Consider the following 22,886-nt stretch of genomic DNA (forward strand, 5'->3'; position numbering starts at 1 on the left):
GGTACTTTTACATTTAAAAATTACTCTTCATCTTCTAATCTATTTCAACTTAAATTCTAAAGTTTCCATATTCAGATAACTTGCACTACCTTTAAAGAATCAATATTCTGTATTGATACACTCACTTAAATTTAATTCCGTTTCTTCCATTGAAAAATATACTCGAATAAAAATCTATCCATATAAATAACTCCTTCTAATTCAATCTGTAAAATTTATGGTGAATTTTCAAAGTTGATTGACAAAATCTGTTTTATGCAGAATATGCTGCCCATTTTTCTGACCTTTTATCAGTTAAAAATTCATATCTTTTTGTATACACCTTGAAATTGATCCCCGTTTGTTTTAAACAAAACTAGATTGATATATGAACATAATATATACAAATAACTTCCAAATAATTTTTATAGAATTTCTGGTGAATTTTCAAACTCACTGTCAGATTCGAAAATCTAAATTGTTTTCATTAATTTGCATCTTTGGTTCTTCTTCAATTCTTACAACACTTCTAATATCAAGAATTGATCTTTAATCATAAAAATAACACTTCCCCTTCATCAATATCTTACCAACTTGAGCATAAAACATGAAGATTTTTATGTCAAATGAAAGAGAAATTCATGTAAGCTATTTTATCTTTAATAACCTAACTTAAAATTCTAATAAAATGAACCAAAAATTTAAAAGCAAGTTCTCTCACCTTGTAATTTGAGTCTCACGGCTGCTGGAGAAAGAAGAAACTGAAATTTTCTTCAATTTGCTAGACCTTATCCCTTAATACACATGTCATTATATAATATAAATGAATATTAAATTCATTTAATACACTTTACCATGTTGCCCTTAATAAATCTTGAAAATTACCAAATGCCATTGTATTATCTTCCAATAAAATATTCCTTGGTCAAATATGATACAACTTGACTTTGACTTTCAAAATTGACCATGCAATTTTCAAAAATTGCATTTTAGTCACTAAAATTCCATTGTTCGGTCAAATCTGAAAAATTGCACTGTTCTGAGCCAAATTTCTCTGATCGAAAATATGAAAATAATATTTCCAATCATTTTATAACACCCTTCAAATTTTCGTAAAATTCCGGTTCGATCCGATTATCTGATTTCAATACCGAAATTTACTGCTTTATAGCTTTTATCACAATTCTCGTACCAAAAATATGATTCCCACGAAAATCCTTATTTTAGACCAACTTATTCATTTCCGGGCTAAACTATATAATTTTTTTGTTTCAAAATTGTACTTTAATCACAAAACTTTCAAAACTTACACTTTAGTCACTAGACAAATTTTGGGGTATTACAGCCGGCTGCTTAATTTAATGAAATTTGATAATTCGAGATATTTAGGCTTTGTTTTCTGTGAGTTCATAATAGATTCAAAGGATCCTATTCGCTTATTTGTTCATCACATTGGTTTTTATGTTCATGTATCAGTTCTTAAACTATGACAGATATGTAGGTGGTTGTGTTGATCTGGTTCGTATTCTACGTCAACTCACGATTTGGAGTCTAAAAGAATAGAGCGTTTAACAAACTTTTTGTGAATTATGCGTATAATATTTATTTATGTTCATTTATTAAGCTAAATAAATGAATATGAACAAATATTTTATGCTCATTTAATAAATGAACGAACATAAACAGAAGTGTTATCGATTCTTTTATATTCAAGAACAAGCTCATTTATTGACTTGTTTATAACTCGTTTATTCGGTCCTCATTTTCTTTTTAATTTTTTATATTTTAAATATTGATTAAGATAGAGACTAAATTTAACATAAGATGAATTTTGAAGTTCAAACTGTGAAACCTAAGAAATATAAGGACTAGTGTTGTTATTTCACTATTTTTTTGGCTTGAAATAAGTGTATGTTTCTAAACATTTAACTAAATGAATATATTCAACAACACTAAACGAACAAACAAAAACTTCGTAACATAAACACCTTAAAAAATAAATAAATAAAGACAAACATAACTTTATTCGTTCAAGTTCTATTCATGTACATCCTTACTCATGATATACAATTAAGTCCTTCAAGAGTAAAATTTTATGCCTAAATAAGCCTTTATATCAAATAAAATAGGTTGAATGGTTCCAAAAGCCTTAATTTTTTTTAGAAAATAGAGCAATTAAGCATCTAAACTTTTTTTTTTTACATCCAATTAAGTTTTTATATTTCAAAATTTAATCAATTCACCCCTATAATTTGTATTTTATTGAGTATTATTTTCACTGATAAATGATTTTATAATTTATTCATTTTCTATTTCAACTAAAAAATAATAAAACTAAAAATAAAATTACCTTCAAATATCCGAGATGAAATTAAATCTAGAACATTAAAGATACTTATTCGGTAGATAATTTATAAATAAATTTATAAAAATAATTTCTTAAAAATTGGTATTCTCAAAGAGCCAATCAAACCTGAACATATTTCATCAGTAGATCAAATATTTAATCGCAAAATCCAATCTAATTAAAAATCAAACTTATTAAATATAAAAAAATTAAATAGCGTGAACAATCATTTTGTAATAAAGCAATTTGATAGTATTTTATATATGTGTGTAAGAAGCAAATTTGGTAGTGGAATAATCTTTTGGCTTTCCTATAATTTGCAACTTATTTGTGTTCCGTCTGTCAAAAGAAGAGAAAAGTGATCATTTCCTTCGGGAGAATTTTGGTTCCCTATTAAATCCCCCAAACAAACCCAACTGTCGAAAGGAAACACAAGATTTCAAGGATCGGAGTAGTTGCAAGTACCGCGCCGGAGAAAATGGACTGTCATCCTGGTTAGTCTCCGTATTTTGTTTTCCTTATGCTTCTATTACTTTCACGAATTCACTTCCCTACCTCCGAGTTTCTGTGCCGTTTTCATTTAATTCATCTTCCAACAGTTTAATTTGTTAGTCTCCGATTCTTAGTGTTTTCTTTGGTAGCTGAGAAAATCGAAATGAAATGAAATAAGAGATAAATTAAAACCGAACTCGGAAGCTAACTGCTATGCTTACTCAGTACAATATTCTTTGCTTATATATATATGGATATGTATATATTACTTCTTTTCTTCTGTTGCTTTTCGGTTCTCTGTTTTTTTCCTGCTTAATTGCGTCTTGTTTAGTGGAGATATGTGGCGGTTATGCAATTGAAAGTCGTCTTATAACTTTATAGGTCCGATGATTGTAATTTAAGGTTGAATTCAGAGGAACTAACTCTAGGTATCATTTTAGTTTTTGAAGTACGCTTTAGGTATTGTTAATTATTGAATATGAGGTTTCTTTGGGGTTTGATCGTTCTTGATAAATATGTTAGAAATACAGGCGGATTATCGATTAAATCAACTCCAAACGAACTTAAAACCATTATGTGATGTCTTATGAGCATATTCACCAATTGGTTACACCAGAAAGAGGATGGTATATAATGCTTTATATGGCTAATTTATACTCTCTAACTTGGTTCTTGAGATGAACTAAGTTAGGGTATGATACCAAGTGACACAGAGGAACAGTTTCGTTTTCATTCTTATCCTTTTCTTGTCAATTTCAACTTCCACGGCATTGCAAATATAAATTTCGGAGCATTATATTGGTTTAATGTGCACTTTTTGGAATTGTACAACTTGTAGGAAATTCGCAAGATATGGATGTTCCACCAGTTGAAGGTGTTGCAGGGGGAGGAACAGCATATGGATGGAATGATGCTGGTTTACATGTTTCAAATTCACTCAAGGGCTCAACTGACCCAGCAGAAGTTCAAACTGCTGATTTAGTACACGTGTGGTGCCTCCCCAGCACAGCAAATGTTGGACCACAAGAAGTGCCTAGAAACTTAGAGCCTGTAAGTCATTGTCACACCTTCCTATTTTTGTTTAACATCTCATAGGCAGTTTGTTTTAGGGGTACATTCATGCAGGTCCAAGGGGTAGATATGGATAGTCTTTATTTTACAATCTTATATTTTGAGTAGGCTTACAACTCTGTTTGTTCACTACATGCATGCTAACGCTAGTCACAGCTTCTTGTTTTGATTTAGACTCACATGTTTGTATATATTATATCATTATCAAATTATGGTTAATAATTAATGTGCTCATTTTCATTGACCTGTTAATTTTTGTATGGGGGGAAATTGTTTCTTTTGACATTCATTTTCATCCAAATAGAAATACAAATTGAATTCATTTCCCATACTACTGTTTTGCAGTTCTGTGTTCATCCTCACATCTTTATAGTCTATGGGGCGGACTTCAGAATAGATTTCATTGTATATGATTTGTATATTATAAGTTTATGTTTCCTTCTCAAGAGATTTCCTTTTAGTAGTATAACATGTAGGCTGAAATAAACACTTGGATTTTTGTGCATAATTGATTTTTTTACTTTTTTTTTCTTTCCTTTTAGTTTTGTTTTTGGACAAATTGAGTACGAAGAACAAATTTAAGGATTGATTACTACAAGAAATGACTCGGATGTTCTTTGAATGGATATCTTCCTCTTGACTTCTAATGATATTTTTAATCTTGAAGATAAACCTTCTGGCAGCTAGAAATGAGAGGGAAAGTGTTCAAATAGCTATCCGTCCAAAAGTCTCTTGGAGTGGTTCTTGTATTGCTGGAATTGTGCAGATTCAATGCTGTGATTTATGCTCAGCATCTGGTGATCGGTTAGTTTCTAGACAATTACAGTTCTTTGTTTTGTGATAGTTTTAGATGATATTCTCACTATATTCCACTGTTGGCAGGTTGATTATTGGTGAATCAGTAAAACTGCGACGAGTAGTTCCCATATTGGGTGTACCTGATGCTCTTGTACCTCTTGATCTCCCAATTAACCAAATAAGCCTACAACCTGGGTACGGCTCTGTTCTAATAGTGCATGTTTTGGTGGCATGAACAAATGCTGAGTGGTCCTTATTGCTCAGCACTAAGAGGGTTGTGTTTGTTTTTCCCCTGCTGCAGGGAGACAAGTGCTGATTGGCATTCAATAGATGTACCAAATACACAGCCTCCAGGTTTATATGAAGGGGAGATCATCATTAATGCTATAAAGGCAGATACAGAGTAACATTCCTTCCTCGTTTTACACTGTTTACCTTAGCTTTTGTTCTGCTCTTTAAAATCAATGATTTGCATCTGCTAACAGAGTGTGCTCAATAGTTTGTATGCCATTTGTATGAATCGAGTAGTGTTTCCCATATTATCTCATACTTCTTATTATAAACATGTAATCTCAAGAATTCGTACCTATAATTCAGATCTTCAACACAATGCTTGGGCAAGGCTGAGAAGCGTCAACTATTCACAGAACTTCATAATTGTCTTGATGCTGTGGAGCGTATAGATGGAAAGCCATTGGATGAAGTGGTGAATATCCGAATCTGTTCATTTTTGCGGTTCCTATAAATTTACGTTTCCTTTCTCTTTTCAAACTGTTCATATGATTAATTGCTTCGTAGATTGAGAGAGTGAAATCTGCAACTACATCTTTAAAAAGAGCTCTTCTTTCTCCTTCATTTTCTGAGTTCTTTAAGGATAACGGGCCAGTTGATGTGATGGATGAAGATGCCATATCAAACCTTTCTGTACGAGTCAAGTTAAGTTTGACAGTTTGGGACTTCGTTATTCCAACAACTCCCTCACTTCCTGCTGTATTTGGTGTATCCTGTTTTTTATCTGTATTTATGATTTTTTTAGGCTGCCACTTATGACTGAGAACACAGACTAAAGGGTTTTAGTCTTCCCTTTACCCTTGTCTAATAACTCAATTCAGATTATATTTGGAATGGCTGATGACAAGTTATAGGTGTTTCATTTTCTCCTCTCTAGAAAACTCGTTGTGTGCTTAACCATGTATCTAGATATCTGACACAGTAATTGAGGATCGGTTTGGTGTTGAACATGGGAGCAGTGAGTGGTATGATGCATTGGAGCAGCATTTTAAGTGGCTTCTTCAGTACAGAATCAGCCCCTACTTTTGTAGATGGGGTGATAGCATGCGTGTTTTGACTTACACATCTCCCTGGCCAGGTAACATAGAATTGTCATTATCTGACCTTTACAGTTGTGATTGCTTCCTCTTATTCCCTCTTTGATATATATTTACCACTTCTACTCTGCAGCGGATCATCCAAAATCAGATGAATTATTTTCAGACCCACGGCTAGCAGCATATGCTGTTCCACACAGTCCAGTGGTCTCACGGTATAGACTTAGTTGCATGCTCACTTCTCTCTGGTATTTTAGTTACAGAAACTGATGGATATGTTTATTGATGTGCAACAGTAATGAGGCGGCAAAGGATTATTTGCAGAAAGAGTCGAGATATTGAGGACAAAAAGTCATTGGAAAAAAGCTTACTTTTACCTCTGGGATGAGGTATTACCTGTACTTCAATTGGCTGGAAAATTAGCTGTTTTATGCCCTATTAATGAGACTTATATGTCCTTGAAAGGACATAACGTCTTGACTTTTCTCTATTTGTGATATTTGGTCTCTGCATTTCTGCATCTTTAGACTTCTTTTTGATGTACTAGAAGTCTTTTATGATAATTATTGTATATCCAGTAGTTGGTGTTGTTTCAGTCATTAGCAAATTGAGTGCTGGATATTAGCATTATATGATACTCTTGACACAATGATGAGAATGTATTTCTTTCTGCAGCCACTGAACATGGAACAATACGAATCTCTTTGCAACCTTGCGAGTGGGATTCATGCTTATGCTCCTGATGCTTGTGTTTTAACAACTTACTATTGTGTTAAGATTTCATGCTCCTCTTTGTTAAGTTTTCTATTAACATGCCAGCTACCTCTTTCATATATCATAATTTGCCCTTGAGTAATTTTTTGTTAACTGTTTGTATGTGGAATCAAATATTTGCAACCACCTGATATGATAGTGTAAAGTTTCCCCCTCTCTCTGAGGATACTTAGTAACTTCTGCATGTGGTAAAGAGGTGCCATGGTCATGGTCTGACTTCTAAAGGCTTATTGATCTGCTGCCCTAGTTGACGGGCTATAAGTATCAAGGTTATGTATTTCAGGAGTCATGTTGCTATTTTGACCTTACAGAATTAGCAAGGCATCCTTTTCTTAACTGTTGCGATGTTTCACCTGGTTTGCTTCTTTCATGCAGGACCAGGTGATGCTCCTCTTGCACCAACTACTTTTGAGGCTTTTCTAAAAGTACCAAAGTTCCTACGCCCTCACACTCAAATCTATTGTACAAGGTATCTCTTGTTTATTATAGCTCAAAGGGCTCTTCCTTGTCCTGAAGAATAAGTAAAACTTTTTGTTTTTGTGTGCAGTGAATGGGTATTTGGTAATCGGGAGGATCTTGTTAAGGATGTTATTTCTGAATTGCAACTAGAAAATGGAGAGGTAATGCACTTACTGGTGATTTCTGCCTATTTCTTTGTCTGTTTAGTGGGGTTAACAAACAAGTCTCTCTATAATTATTGTCATGATTTGAAATTAATCATTTTCTTATGATTCTTTGTGGGAATATTTCCTCCTATCAAGATTTTAGGATTAAAATGTTATGTAGTTACTTTCATCCTAGCAAAGTGAACGAATTCCTACTGGCTTCTTCCTCAAAATGTTTAGTGTGCTTACCACCGGTTGAGTTGTGTCTTTGTCCTGCAAGTGTGGCATTGTACTGCGGGGTTGCAGAGTTCATATTCTGTATTTTTTGTTAAAAACATAACCATGTCCCAGCATGAAAGTTCTGAGCACTATGAAATGTGATGTTGATGGGAGTGACCTTTTATGTTAGGAATGGTGGACATATGTTTGCATGGGTCCATCCGATCCTCATCCAAACTGGCATCTGGGAATGCGAGGAACACAGCATCGTGCTGTTATGTGGCGTGTATGGAAGGAAGGTGGAACAGGCTTTCTTTATTTATATTCAGTCAGCATCTAAGTCCACAATAACATATCTGAACTCTTTCAAAGAAAACAAAAGATTCCTGAAAATGCAAAACACTTCTTTTTGCGCAGATAAGATTTAGGCGAGGCCTTCCCCCAGGTGATGGCGTTTTATACTACCCAGGTGAGGTGTTCTCATCCTCAAGTTAACCCGTTGCTTTGCTTTGCTTAGACTAGAGCGAATTCTCAGTGGCTTGCAGGTAAGCCAAATTTCCACATCTTTATCAGTGCCGTGTTTTAAATTTAGTAAGATAAAAGTGTGGTTAATTTCTCGTTTACCAGTCTTGCAACCAATTCACTTATAACTGTATTTATTCCGCTTGAATAGGACTTCGAATACCTGAAGCTTTACGCGTCAAGATATGGAAGGGAAGAAGCTCTTGGTCTTTTAGAGAAGACAGGTGTTTATTTAGGTCCGGAGCGATACACCATGGAACATATGGCAATTGACATGATGCGAGGTGAGATTTTCAACGCCTGCAGATCATCATCAGGTTCATAAATCATTTTATGTTATTCCTTTATTTTTGTGATCCCATCTTCCTTTATATATTAGACATTTTTTGTACTCTTAGATCAGTATGCAACAGTAAAAGACAAGCTTCGTTACTCGCCCAACAATTTATATTTGTGTCAAACTTGCAGTTAGGATATAAGTCGAAGTCCCATTCTATGTCGTCCTTTTTTTTAATTATAAATTTATGTTTGACAAGTATTTGGATTTGGGAGCGAGGTACTGAAAACTTAAAAAGTTCGAGAATATAAACTTTTCATGGTATATATATTATTTTTAAATTAAATTATTAGGATAAATTTTACAAAAAGAGTGAACATGATAAACATATACGAATATGTAATATTCTAAATATACAAGTACAAATACGGTAAATTGGTGATTAATTGAGTAAATATTTTTCATTCTATCAAACACTTTTAAAATATGGTAAATTATACATATGATCACTTAATTATGAATGGATTTTAATTTAATTATTGGTATCTTTTTATTTTTTAATAAAAATTTAATAAGATTTTCATCGATTTTGAATGAGTTCCGTGGAAAATCAATCTTAGGAGAAGAGAAGGAAGATGAGTGGAATGTAAATGTTTCGGTATTAATCTTAGTGTAAATGATAATCCGTAACTGGAATGATTGCCTGTCAGTGATGATAAAAAAGTATAGTGTCAAAAATGAAATGGTTTAAAAATTTAGTGATAAAATTGAAATAGTTTTAAAGTTTAATGTTTAAAATAAAGTTATTTTAGGTATCAATAGGCGTCGTTGAAATGACGTAATTTGCTGATATCATTATAGTGAATAAAGATCCACCCATGTTATCATATAGTTAACATTTAACGATCTCATAGAATAATTAAATTTAAAATCAAAGTTCAATGTTATAATTAAAGAAATTGAAAATTTTAGGGTATAAACGATATATAATCCAATTTTTAGGATATCTGATGTAGTTTACCCTTACTTTATACTGAAATTTGTAAATATTTAAATAATTAAAATATTATTCAAATCTAGAATATTCAAGTAAAATTAAAAAATATATATATGAGTGTGTAATATTGATTACCATTAATAGAAGATGGCAGGTCAGTTAAAACGGAAAATCTCCCGATCTTTAGATTCCAGCTACTTTGGATGATCATTAAATATGCCAATTCCAACTGCAATACGTAATAGCCTACGGAGTACCGTTAAGCATCATAAAGACATTTCTACCCTCATCGAAATCCCCCAAACAACCGATACCCGTAGTAAATTTTAGGTTATCAGAAAGTCAAATCCGTCAGTTACTTTCAATTTTTGCCACGTTTAGGTCAAAATTTTCCCTAAATGATCGGCTTTAGGAAAGCACGGCTGCCTTTTTTTATGGTGACTTCCCTTATTACCTGTGTCTAGGGTTTCATTTGCATTTGGTGAGCTTCGCCGCCCCCAGAATTTTCTCGACTTTAGAGAAGATTCTGCATCTCTAAGATTTGGACTCTTTTGTTTCTTTAAGGGTTTCATCATAAGGGTAGCTGAGAATAACTGGTTTCTGGCGGTTAATTCTAAACCGATCGATTCATTTCTGTTCCCCCTCTTTTTTCTCTTCAAAACTTTTGGGAGTGGTGTTTTCGATTTGATGTTTTTGGTTTGATGGCTCTGTAAAGGTGAGTTTTTTTTTTGCCTTGTTAATTTGTTGTTCTTTCTTTGAATTTTTTACTTTCTGCTATTCAATTTTTGGTTTCTTTGAATTTAGGATTTCTTTCTATTTGGTTTCCAGTGGATTTGGAAATAGTTAAGACGTATCTGCAAACTTTATTTGGTCTATTTGTTTCGTTGTTTATTTAATTGGTTTATTAACTTGGTATCTGCAAACTTTTGTGTTTCTTTCCAGGTTTCTAAATTCCTGCTATATTTTCAAGGGAGAGCAGGAATTATCTATTTTGTTTTAGTAATCTAAGGATTATATGTGTTAAAAAGTTATGAGATATTTTTCTGCATATAGTAGTGACTTTAGTGTTCTTTGTAATAGATTGTTCGAAGCAAAATTGCTTTGCCTAGGAAGATAAGATGCCACTTACTTGTTTTTGGAGACTGAAGAGTGCAGTTCAGAGTCGCATTCAGAGAACAGAATGTGGGATTCAGGATTCAATAGAAGTTCTGATAGGTACTGGGACGCTAGGGTTTGGCAATTATAGGCTTTTTCATTCTTTAGGATTTTCGACACTCTGCAGATTTGCTAGGATTTCTGCAAACAGGGACTCTTTTGGCCGCAAGATCTGATTTTCTCCTAGCGAATCGAAGAAGGAACATTTCTGTTGTGGGAGCAGTTTCTCGAACCATTTCTGTTCCATCTGTTTTAGGTCCTGCTTTCCAGGTTTGTAGCTATCATATTGATAGCGCACTTGCTGATGCTAGTCAAATACCATCCTCAGTGAGGAAACTACTGAGTAAACCTATGGCTGTTTCTGGTTCTAGAGTTGTAATCGTGGGATATCTTGTTGATACAGCAAAACTAAAGCACGAGAACCTTTCATTGTCAACAAGTAGTGCTGACATCTTTTACAGCAACAAACGTTTGAATAGCTGCATAAAAGCTAAAATGAGTTTGAAAAACCCTGAGAAACCTAACAATTCACTAATATATATCATATATGGATATTTCGTGTATAGTTTTTGAACGGCAACAAACGTTTGAATAGCTGCATAAAAGCTAAAATGAGTTTGAAAAACCCTGAGAAACCTAACAATTCACTAATATATGGATATTTCATGTATAGTTTTTGAAAAAAATGGTGCAACTTCAATACTTTGCCAGGTTCAGGTTCCAGGGCTTTCCATAGCTCATTGCCTTCTTTTTTGTCAGCTGGAACTGCGCGTGATGTTCCCTTTGATAATTCTGCAAGTGAAGAGCAGGTTAACAATTCATCCGCATCGTCAGAAGAGTATGTTCTCTGTGCAGTTTTGAATCTTCTTTTGCTAAATTATTTCAGTATTTTTTGCGATTTATATTTATGCCATGTTTGAAAATTGTGACAGGAAGATTTCTTCTGGAAAAACTCTGAAGCTGCTTTCAGGATCATGCTATCTTCCCCACCCTGACAAAGAAGATACTGGAGGAGAGGATGAACATTTCATATGTGTGGATGAACAAGCAATAGGAGTAGCAGATGGACTTGGTGGCTGGGCTGATCTAGGTGTTGATGTAGGGCAGTATTCTAGGGAACTCATGTCTAACTCTGTATCTGCTATTCAAGAGGAGCCCAAAGGTTCAGTTGACCTGCAAGGGTCTTAGAGAAAGCTCACTCTAGCACAAAAGCTAAAGGTTCCTCGACAGCATGCATCATAGCACTCACAGACCAGGTAAATTGTTCATGTTCTGGGCTTGGGTATGATGTTTGGTTTCTATTTACATCATGGGTTGATTTTCCTGAAATAATTATTATGAACACACAAGAGTACTCATCTTAGCCTAAATTGTGCTTTCTGTGCTTAACATGAACCAAGGAAGTAATGACTTGCAATTGGATGTCTTTGTCCAAATGAATTTGTAAGAGGTTTCATGAAATAATTATTATGAACTAAGGAATTAATAACTCGCAATTGAATGTTTTTGTCCAAATGAATTTGTAAGTGGTTTCATCCTCTTTGTGGAGAATGATCTGTCATAGTGCCTGCCCAGAGGTTTCCCCCTTACAAATTACCTTAATATGGGGTAAAATTCTGCGCCAGTGACTTTTAGTTTGGTAAAACTTGAAATGTTGTCAGAACCTAAATTCGAGACTTTTGGTATTAATCTACTTTTGTCTTTGAGCAAAATTGTACTTCAACCTTCTTCTGGGATGACTGAATTTTTTGGTTGTTGACTTGCAGGGTCTTCATGCTATAAATCTGGGGGACAGTGGTTTTATGGTGGTTTGAAATGGATGCACTGTATTTAGGTCCCCTGTTCAGCAGCACGATTTTAACTTCACATATCAACTTGAGAGTGGAAGTAATGGTGATTTGCCCAGCTCTGCTCGGGTAGTTAACACATATTCCACTTGTGCTCTTGCTGGAAATATGTCTTCTATTTTGACTTTATGATGTTGAAATTTCAATTATGTTATCTTATCTATGGTTGAATGGATATTTGCTTAGGTGTGCCCTAGCATGTTATATGGTTGTTTCTATTGACTGTTTCCTGCTGATAATAACTTAAATATTTAAAATAGGAAAGGATATCCTTTTATATTTCTTGATAATTGAGAGGTCAACCAAAATATTTATTAAGCACTGGTTTCCATGCTTTGATTCCTTTTGCACATTTTATCCCCCCCCCCCTCTCCCAACATCATTTTTTCCGTATTAAAGAACAATTTCCAGCTTGTTTGTTTATGTCATGCTTTATTTTATTCTTTTGTTGTGAAATATCTGAATGACCTAAATCTTCTGTCCAACTCAGGGCTTTGCAGTTCCTGTTGCTCCAGGAGATGTTGTCATTGCTGGTACAGATGGACTGTTTGATAACTTGTACAATAATGAAATTACTGCAGTGGTGGTTCATGCAGTGAGAGCTGGTTTGGGGCCTCAAGTGAATGCACAGAAGATAGCAGCGTTAGCTTGGCAACGAGCACAGGACAGAGATCGACAAACACCTTTCTCAACTGCCGCTCAAGATGCTGGATTCCGCTATTATGGTGGAAAACTTGTTGATATCACTGTTGTTGTGTCATACATTACTAGCTCCGAGGAAGTATGTTCTTTCTCTCTTGCATTTGCTCTTAATTATTTATTTCTTTATTTAAGGGAACTAAAAAGAAGTAAATAAAGAGAAATTAGTGGGGTACACACACTCTCTTATGTTACTTTTTAGAGTTCATGCTAAAAACCATTTTCTCTTTTAGTTGGCTAGAAGAACTCCTGGTTTTGTATGCTATTCTTTCCGAACACAAATGACTTTTCCTAGCTAGCCTTGCATCTTGGGCATTTATCTAGGCTTTAGGAAGAAGAGCTGAGTTTTGGGCTATCTCCTTACTGTTTGATCTTGTGTCGAAATAAGCATCAGGGGGACTCCATTTGGTTGGTTTTCAAAAATAAATGTAGATCCACTTGCACTATGTCGATTGATTAGATTACATAACCATTAAAAGGAGAACAAGTCTTGATGAAGTCCTTTATTGTTTTGAATTCATATTTACTTGTAAGATTGTTATTGTGTTTTAATTCTTAGTTAATGCAGGAGAACAAGTCTCGATGAAGTTAGTGAAGCTGGGTTTGCGTGATTTATCGTTTGGGCGATCGTAATTTTGTTAAAGAAGGATTGTTGATCTGTTGGAATTGGACAATGGGATGGACTGATGGATCTTTTGTTCTATAGTTAGGAATCAATTGTGCCTTTTGTTTTTGATGAATTCTTTTACTATTTGTTTCTTCCATATTCCTTTATGGTCTCTCTGTCTATCAAATGAATCCATGTTCAAAACCGCAACATTCTTGTAAATATATATTACTAGTTGTATTTCTTGACTCGAATTTATTATAATTTTCTACTTTTTTTTTAACAATTCCTACCTAGGGGAGGGGGAGGGGGAGGGGGAGGGGGAGGGGGAGGGGGAAGGGGAGTTTCGTCCTAATGGATTTTGAACCCACACCAGAGGGAGTTTATTATAATTAAATGTTGCTGGAGAAATTAATAAAAAAAAGGGTCTTCCTCTGTCCCAATTCTTGTTAAAGTGATTAGAAAGTTAGCTTTGATCAGTTCAAATGAGAATTGAAAGTTTTGTTTAGTATGACGCATAGAATGAGATCTTTTAATTGGTAAAAAGATAATTCAGTTTTAATTTATATAAAAATATTAATTTAATTAAATCAATGGATTGAATTCTTAATACATAAATGAGATAGTAGCGCAGCACCAAATCAAAATATCTTGTCTTCTCTACTAAGAATCGAAGAGGACAAATAAAATTCTAAGCTAGCATTTCAAGCTGCTGTTGATGCAAATAGACTTGTTAAAGGAGAAGACTTTTAACTTCTTCATCCATCATTCTTCGCTTGCATTTACAAAGAAAGAACGGCGGTCGTGGCAGGGCGTAAGGACAAAGAACCGTCACTTTGGGGATCTCGTATTGCCATATGCATTGTTGTCGGTTGTCTCATCGCTTTCTATTTCCCTCATGGCCTCATCATTTCCTATCCCTCTGTTCAAAGTAGTCAAATAGGCATATCCAATATCCAGGTTCTCCTCTTATTTTGATTACTCCCCGATGATTAATGTTCCCTTTTTAAGTGATATTTTCTTGCTAACGTGTCATCTTGCATTTTTATGATATTTATTGTTTTGATGGATACACCATTGTTTTTTCTGCTGTTTTTCAGACTTCATAAGCAGATTAAGAAGCTGAAGTATGAATCCGTATTCGTTATAGGAGAAGAATTCCAAATTACAGAAGCAGATCAGGGTTTTGAAAGATAAGCTGCAACTGGCTGAACAGGGAAAAGATCATGCAGAGCAGCAGTTTTTGGTGTTGGGTGAACGACACAAAGCTGGACCTTTCGGTACCGTCATGGCTTCGCGGACTAACCCGACTGTGGTTCCCGATAAATCCGTGAACCCGAGGTTGGCTAAGACCACGAAGGAAGTTGCTGTCGAGAATCTGAAAGAGACGTTGGAGGTTTGGTTTTGTAGCATCAAGAGAGTTGGTATAAGTAATTATCTGGTTATAGCTTTAGATGATCACACTGGGGAGTTCTGCAAATCGAATGTTGCTCAGTGTTGTAGCAACAACACCTCAAAGCAAAGTCGGCAATTGCATGAACAAAGGGAGTTGCATTGGAGAAAAAAACAGGAAAGAAAGAAAACGAGTCACTTCAATTGAAATCAAATTAAAAATTTAACGATTTAATTAATATTTTTTTATTCAATGATCAAAATAGTATTAATGTGTGACCGTAGTTTACCTTCATTTTTTTATGATGAAAATTTGTTGCATTGTCCGCCGCATAGTTTGCGTGATCGTCCCTCGTAAATTTGTCTTCTTGTTCCCCGAAATTGCTGAGAAATTGTAAGGGATAATAAAGGTTGTCTCTTTGTTGTCAAAAGGAGGCATAATCTAAAGTTGGTTTCGATTCTAGCATCGGTTAAATCTTTGTCTGAATCAAGAGGATTTAAGCGAGGTGGGAAGACATATGAGCGACATGTTTCTAGTTTTCTTTTGGACAAGTGTTTTGGGGTCCTTTTATAATAGTTGTCAAATCTGGATTTGCAGATTATAACTTGGGTTTCTGGGGAAACTTCACTCAGAATCACTTGTATCACAAAAAAAATCGAAAATTTCCCATTGAATTACAAAATAGACTTAAAAGGCAAACCTTTTGTTTTTTTGGCATTTTTCTAAACCTATCCATAGATAAATAGACTGACCATTTTTTTGTGGCTTAGATCTTTTGATTAATCTCTTACTTTTCCTTCAACTTTCTCTATCGAAATTTCAAAAAAAATCCTTTTTTTCTTTTTTCATGAAACTTTCTCAGCTTCATCAACAGAAAACATGTTCTTCAAGCTCATTTATGGTTGCCCTTTTGGCAGTTTAAGAACTTCATCCTATTTCCGCCAATCTCCCATACACCAATGAAGACGATTCAGGGATTTTCACAAAAAGAAAAGCTTTCCTTTAGGCTATAGTCTTTAAAAAAACATTCATGGACCCCAACTCAGACGTAGATTTCAATGATGTCTTCGGTGGTCCACCAAGGAGGTCAACAGTTCAAGAGACAAGGTACAGTTTTGGTGAAAACCTGGATTCATCATCATCTGGTTTTGATGAAGCAGTGATTGCACACCGGAACCCATGGTCAGTTCTGAGCGAAAAGCCGGTGTTCGGAGAAGAAGGGACGACGAATCAAAGAAGATACTCGAAAAACGACTTCTTTTATGACATTTTTAGAGGGAATCAGTCTTTGACTTGTTCTCCAAGAAAGTATGAGGTGAAGGACCCTTTTGAACCAGCTTCACAGCTATTGAGTCCTTGTAGGCCTTTACCACCAAAGGCTGAACCTTTCAGCAGTTCATTTCCTTCTCAATTCAGGTAACAGTGCTTCATATTGTCCCTAAACTGCTTTAAATAATGTCATTTATTTATAGTTTCAAAAAAAAAATGTCCTTTATTTACTTACCATATGCTTTTGATCGATGAAGCCATTGAAAAACTTAGAAAAGGTCGAATATACTCGTATTAGACACATACCCGAATCTGATATTCACATCTAAATCCGAATAACATGGTACATTTTTATTATGTTAGCCAGTAGCTTACTTTTGCCACCTTTTAACTTCCCAGCCTTCCTGCCAAATTGAACAAAGGAATGGACCTCCCCATATCTAAAAGAAAGGATGGCTCTTCTAATGGTTCAAGTTACCATGCATATTCTCCTATGTCAAGATTCTCAGTCCAAGCAAATCAAGATAAAGATCAGGAAACAAGAAGTTCTTTCCAAGGCGATTCGAAAGAAGATACAAGCAGTTTGGATATTACTGGAAATGACAACCGGTTTCACTTCTCGATATACAAATGGGCAGACAAAGGAGGTGTGCCATTTGCAATTCCTCTAAGGGGAAGTCATAGATTCAAAGAAAAGGATAATAAACTGCAGAGTTGCTCAAGTGCTAATGGTTGGATACCTTGTGAAAGTATAGCAATAGAACCAAAAGCGAATTTTCATAACAATTTCAGCTCTACTGATAGAATGTCATCAAATGAAAAGAATAAAGACAGCTTTCCCATTGATTGGAGGAATGAAGTCAATGAACCAGTTCGAATTATCGAGGAAGACAACATTCCAAAGCCCGAGTCAGAAAGTTGGCCTCAAAGTACTGATAAGAAAGTTTCTGGTGACACTGTCTTGCCTAGTTCAAAGGAAGAAAAAAAGACTCGGTATTCCCCTAGGAATTCATGGGATAATAGAAAAGGCAGGGATAGAGGAAAGGTCAAAGAGTTCATTAAAATTTTCAACCAGGAGACTTCACCAAAACCCGGAGCTGACATTGTCTCTGAGAATCATAGCTTTCGATTGAAGCAAAGACATAATAATGTAGAGCCAGAGACTGGACCAAGAATTAGTATGACGCAAAAGGACGAGAAAACTCACATGCCTAACATGCAAAAGGAGAACAAAATATCTCCAGACGTTCGTGTCGGCAGTAGTATGTTGAACAGTGCATCAGAAATGAATACTAACGGCTCACGAAAAGATACTGGTTAGTTCTGGTTTTCTCTATGTTCACATCCTTTGACATTTTGTTTTAATGAATATACCATGAATTTTCAAATGTTCAGTACTAATCTTCCACTTACTCCATGCTGGCATCAGTTTCTGATGGCTCCAAGAGTATTGCTGACGATCCAACAGAATCATCCGAGGTCAACTTTTCGGTATGCCATTCATGATTTTACTTCATGTCGATATAGTTCAGTTTTTGATCCGACTGTGCGTTGTATCAATATATGAAAATTGATATTTGAATACATAACGGTTTTTGATGTTGAGATTTTAAGGTATATGATTTAGGCTGAGCCTCTAATGGACTGCTCCACTTTGAGTGATGAACAGATAGAAGACCTGACACTAGTTTCGGAAGAGAAAATTTTTCCAGAATATGGCATGGATCATGAAGAAATCCAGGTAACAATAGTACTCTAAAAGCAGCTATAAACATATCCACAAACACCTACGTTGCTTCACATTTTTTTTCAGCTGGCTACTTCATTGCATTGCAGGCCATTGATGCTAAAATACGGCAATGGTCGAATGGAAAACAAGGAAATATCCGCTCACTGTTGTCAACCTTACAATATGTAAGTTATGTTGCTCCTGCTCTTTAACTTTTTTCTCGAAATATTTATGTCCGATATTTGTATTGAACACATGAACATTGGATACGACTTCCAAGGATCCTCGAAATACATTGAAAAACATATAAAAATACCTTGCCTACTCATACTTGTATCCAACACTCGAAATGAAGTCTCGAGTAACATAGTTGTATGAAACAGGTTCTTTGGGCCGATAGTGGTTGGAAACCAGTGCCACTTACTCATATAATCGAAGGACGAGCTGTTAAAAAATCATACCAAAAAGCTCTACTGTATCTTCATCCAGATAAACTACAGCAGAAGGGAGCTGCCTCATACAAAAAATACATTGTAGAAAAAGTCTTCGACATTCTGCAGGTAATGTATGATTCCTGTAAGTATTTCTTCTCATATTGATTGCAGTAAATATCTGAATCCGACTATACCGAAACATAAAAAATGAACTTACCCGTAACTAAAACTTGCATCCAAATGGTAACTCTTTGTGATAACAGAGGTGAAAGCTTAGAAATTTGTCCATGGAATTTGTGTTGGCCTACCAAATGTGTTTGGTATGATCAATTATTGTACTTCAAATAATCCCCAAGCTGTTTATACAACTGGATAAGTGCTCCCAGACAGACCACATAGGAAACTGCACAGGCTGAAGTTTCATACACATGGGATGACTGGTTGTTTCCCCACAATCTGTTTAACCTACCTACATTTCTGCTTATAGGACAAAAGCCCTAGCTGCAACTTATCAACATGTTGGTCCAGACTTCGAGTTTTTTCATTTGAAGTAGTTGTGTCCGACACTTGTATTCGACAAAGGATAATATCTTTCGATAACACTTTGAATACATGAAAAAGAAAAACCTTTCGGGATGCATGTGATCATGTTTTAAGTTTTAACATCTATGAGTTGCAAGACAAATTTGGTTTCAGTTCAACTCTTTGCCATTGCAGGATGCATGGACTCAGTTCAACTTGCTCGATTCGATCTGATTTACTATTTGTTCGATCACGACATTTCATCTATTCAAAAATAAAACAAAATGCAAGAGCTCGGGAGAAGAGGAGAATGAACATGATTAATACATCCTGAGATATCTTTTACAAATCATGTTTATAGTGACTGAAAATTGAACACTGTTCTACAGAAAGGGCTCTCTTTTTTTTATTATTGTTTAACTGTTTTTTCTGTACTGCAATTGAGTTTAAAGAAGAATTCAAATTCAATCTTTAGTAAATAAAAAAAATCATTGGTTGATTGAATAAATTAGGACGGGGAAAATGGAGATGGAAAGAAAGGGTCCATCAGAGTTTGGCTTCATGTGAGCAGAGCCAGCAACAATGCTGATTAGTGAAGAAGAGATGAGAAATATGCAGTCTCGCTCACTCTCCTCAATTTTCATGCCGTTTTGACTGTGACACGCTTGTCGTTTTATATTTCCTCTTACTGTGGGGATTACATACAACTTGCTGCCATATTTGTATAAAGTATCTTAATGTCCTTTGCTTAATATAAATTTCAATTCATTGATATCAATCCAATCTTAATTTAATTAGTATTATTGTTATTACAATAACGATCAATTCACAAATAAAATTCTTATTATTTCTTACCTTTTGAATTTTTCAGTATTTATGTCAAATAATTATTTTTAAGATTCAAAGTTATTTTATTTTTAGATGAGATTTAAAGGATTGTATAACTTTTCAATAGATTAACATTTACATTAGATAAAAACAATTTAATTAATTAATTAATTTATAATATATTCAGTTTTAAGTAGTTGAATCACATCATAACCGGAAACCGATTTATAATTCATAACTAACTTATAATTTTATTAATTATTATTATTTATTTATTTGAGGTAAATATAATATAATATAATATATGTTCAAATATAAACTCTTAGTTATTTAACATTAAATGTTCATACTCCTGACATTTATGATGTCGCTCAAAAAATAACAATAATTTTTTGTTGGTAAAAAAATAATAAAAATTATTAAGCGAACGTGTAACGTGAATCATGTGATACAGTTTGTTTGTTTTTATTTAACCAAAGAAAATTCCAACTGATACTAAATTTTAAATGAGATATTTGAATAATGGGTAAATTACACAGTTCATAACTTTACTATTTTTTATATTTCACTAATTAAATTTTCAATTTTTTTAATTTACTTATTAAATTTTATAAATTGATTTTTTTATCATTTTGTCGTTAATTTTATAACTGTATTATGACATGGTTCAATTAAATGATTTTCTGTATTATGACGTGGTTCAATTAAATGATTTTCTAAATTATTAAATTCTATGTCAGATAAAAGAAAATGGTTAAAAAATATATGAGGAAAATAGAAATTATAGCGTGAAGTCACCTCCTCCTCCAACATTAGCGTCGCCGTTACAACCGCCGCAATCCCACTGTCCTTTTACTTCCCGTTATCGCCACCCTAAAGAGCATTTCACTGGCTTTTGTCCTTTATGCCTCTGCGAACATCTCCATATTCTCGAGTCTTCTTCTATTGCTTCATCTTTTTCTCGTATGCCTTCAATCGCCGCCACTACTTCAAAGAACGAGGGATTCTCAGGGGGTTTTGAACCTCAAAGAAAATCTTGTGACGTTAGGGCTCGGAATACGCTTTGGTTAGTCTTTCATCACGACATCGAGAGGAACCCACATAAAAAAGCAACGAGAAACATAAGGTCTTCTGAAATTATAAAAGCTAAAGCTCCAAATTTGGGTTCTTCTTCAAGCTTCGTTCCAGGTCCCGTTTTTGAAAGCAAAAAATACCGTCAAATCGAGAATAAAACCAATTACGCATATGATATAGAGATAATAGAAGAAGAAGAAGAACGACCCAATGCGGCTGTTGTTGCCGTCAAACCCAATTACGCATATGGTGGTGCGTTCACAATGGCCTCAACCACCATATTCTTCCCAAGCTTTAGCTTCAATAATCTCAAATGTGATGAAATTGTTATTTAAAAACAAAAAGAAATGGGGGAAATTTTCAGCAGCTACAGTTTTTGGGTTCTCTAAAAAAAAGGCAAGGGTGGGGATTTGTGGGTATACTGTGAATAGGGATGAAAAAAATCGGATTTAAATCTGATCCGGATCGGATAAAAACTGATCCAGTTTTTTCACCTACCAAAAAACCGGATTTTAAAAAAATCGATTCGGATCCTAACTGGTTTGGAGGGTCGGATAGTGTAATTGGTGTAACCGGTTTTAGTTTGAAAAAAATGGTTTTTAATCTGGTATAAAAACCGGTCATCCAATTTGTTTTCAAACCAGTTATACTATCCGGTTTTAAAAAAATCGATTTTTCTCAAATCCGATTTCAAATATTTTTTACACAAAATCGAATATTCGAATTTTTTGTACACTCCTAACTATGACTTTGATGAGGTTTGGGGGTTTTTTTTTGAGGTTACGAATCAAGTGGACGGGAGGTAGATAGTAAAAAAATATTAATAATATTGATAAAATATTAATTAATTAAAATAATAATAATAATAAATACTACATCATAACAGAGTTAAAAAGAAAACAGTTGAATTATAAAAAAAATTAATCTATAAAATTTAATGAATAAATTAAAAAAAGTTAAAAATTTGATTAATAAAATAAGAGATAGAGTTCAGTGATGAACTACGTAATTTACCCTTGAATAATTCGACCCACAACTTTAATGAAAAAGTAATTAAAAAATGTTGGGGGAGGGGGAACAGAGAAATGGGGGAGAGAGACACAGGCAGAGGCGTGGTTGAGGGGCGTAAGGTGTGGGATCGCGCAGGCAAAATTTTTGAGATAATATTACGAAACAAATTAATTCACGAGTTAATACACTCTCAAGATTAATTGTTCAAATAATGTGAAATCTACAGTGTTGGCCGTAGGTTGCCATGCCTTTCGGGCGACCTACTAGGTCGTCATGTCTTCTCGGCGAGCTACAAGAGATTGCATGTGCCATGCACGTTCCAACACGCTGGGCATCCGAGGCCATCCGATCGAGGCCATCCGACCGAGACCATCCGAACGAGCTATGCGAGGGCATCCGAGGGCAACCGAGCGAGCTATGCGAGGGAATCCGAGGAAAGCCGAGCGAGGGTAGGTTGCCCGGAGGGCATGGCGACCTATGTGTTGGGACGTGCATGTGCTATGCAACACGTTCATTCTCACGTTCATTCTCTTTGTTTGATCAAGGGTAGGTCGCCCGGAGTGCATGGCGACCTACGGTCAACACTGTGAATTTCACCCTATTTGAGCAATTAATCTTGGGAGTGCATTAGCTCGTGAATTAATTTCTTTCAGAACATTATCTCGAAAGTTTTACCGATCGCGCATGGTCTTAAAAAATAGAGGCTTTAAATAAAATATATTTATCAATTATTGCTATTAATAAATATAAAAATAGAGATATTGAAATTAAATATATTTATCAATTATTGTTATTAATAAAAATAAAAATATGAGTTCCGAAATTAAATTATTGATATTAAAAAGTATAAAAATAAAAGTCTCAAAATCAAATATATCTAAACAAAAAAAAATCCCTTTATAAGAATTT

General features: G+C 34.5%; 1 protein-coding gene and 2 pseudogenes across 1 annotated transcript; all 3 read left to right on the plus strand.

Annotated features, from left to right (window-relative positions):
* Window positions 1-2,613: 2,613 nt before the first annotated feature.
* On the plus strand, window positions 2,614-8,566 carry LOC120160829 (annotated as a pseudogene).
* Window positions 8,567-9,840: 1,274 nt separating this feature from the next.
* On the plus strand, window positions 9,841-13,965 carry LOC120160876 (annotated as a pseudogene).
* A 1,918-nt stretch (window positions 13,966-15,883) lies between these two features.
* On the plus strand, window positions 15,884-19,475 carry LOC120160874 (J domain-containing protein required for chloroplast accumulation response 1-like). The gene is made up of 7 exons (XM_039171200.1): window positions 15,884-16,526; window positions 16,779-17,695; window positions 17,809-17,870; window positions 18,049-18,120; window positions 18,216-18,293; window positions 18,492-18,668; window positions 19,260-19,475. Exons 1-7 carry the CDS (start codon window positions 16,141-16,143, stop codon window positions 19,296-19,298), a joined length of 1,731 nt encoding a protein of 576 aa, XP_039027131.1. The 5' UTR covers window positions 15,884-16,140; the 3' UTR covers window positions 19,299-19,475.
* The last annotated feature ends 3,411 nt before the right edge of the window (window positions 19,476-22,886 follow it).

The sequence above is a fragment of the Hibiscus syriacus genome, unplaced genomic scaffold (genome assembly GCF_006381635.1).
Source record: "Hibiscus syriacus cultivar Baekdansim isolate YM2019G1 unplaced genomic scaffold, ASM638163v2 tig00111393_pilon, whole genome shotgun sequence".
Classification (NCBI taxonomy): domain Eukaryota; kingdom Viridiplantae; phylum Streptophyta; class Magnoliopsida; order Malvales; family Malvaceae; genus Hibiscus; species Hibiscus syriacus.

What these genes read in the sequence shown, in the direction of transcription:
- LOC120160874 (XM_039171200.1), top strand. Translation starts at nt 16,141, where the DNA reads ATGGACCCCAACTCAGACGTAGATTTCAATGATGTCTTCGGTGGTCCA. An exon ending in TGTTGTCAACCTTACAATAT is followed by an intron (nt 18,294 to 18,491) that starts GTAAGTTATGTT and finishes TGTATGAAACAG; the next exon opens with GTTCTTTGGGCCGATAGTGG. An exon ending in AAGTCTTCGACATTCTGCAG is followed by an intron (nt 18,669 to 19,259) that starts GTAATGTATGAT and finishes TTGCCATTGCAG; the next exon opens with GATGCATGGACTCAGTTCAA.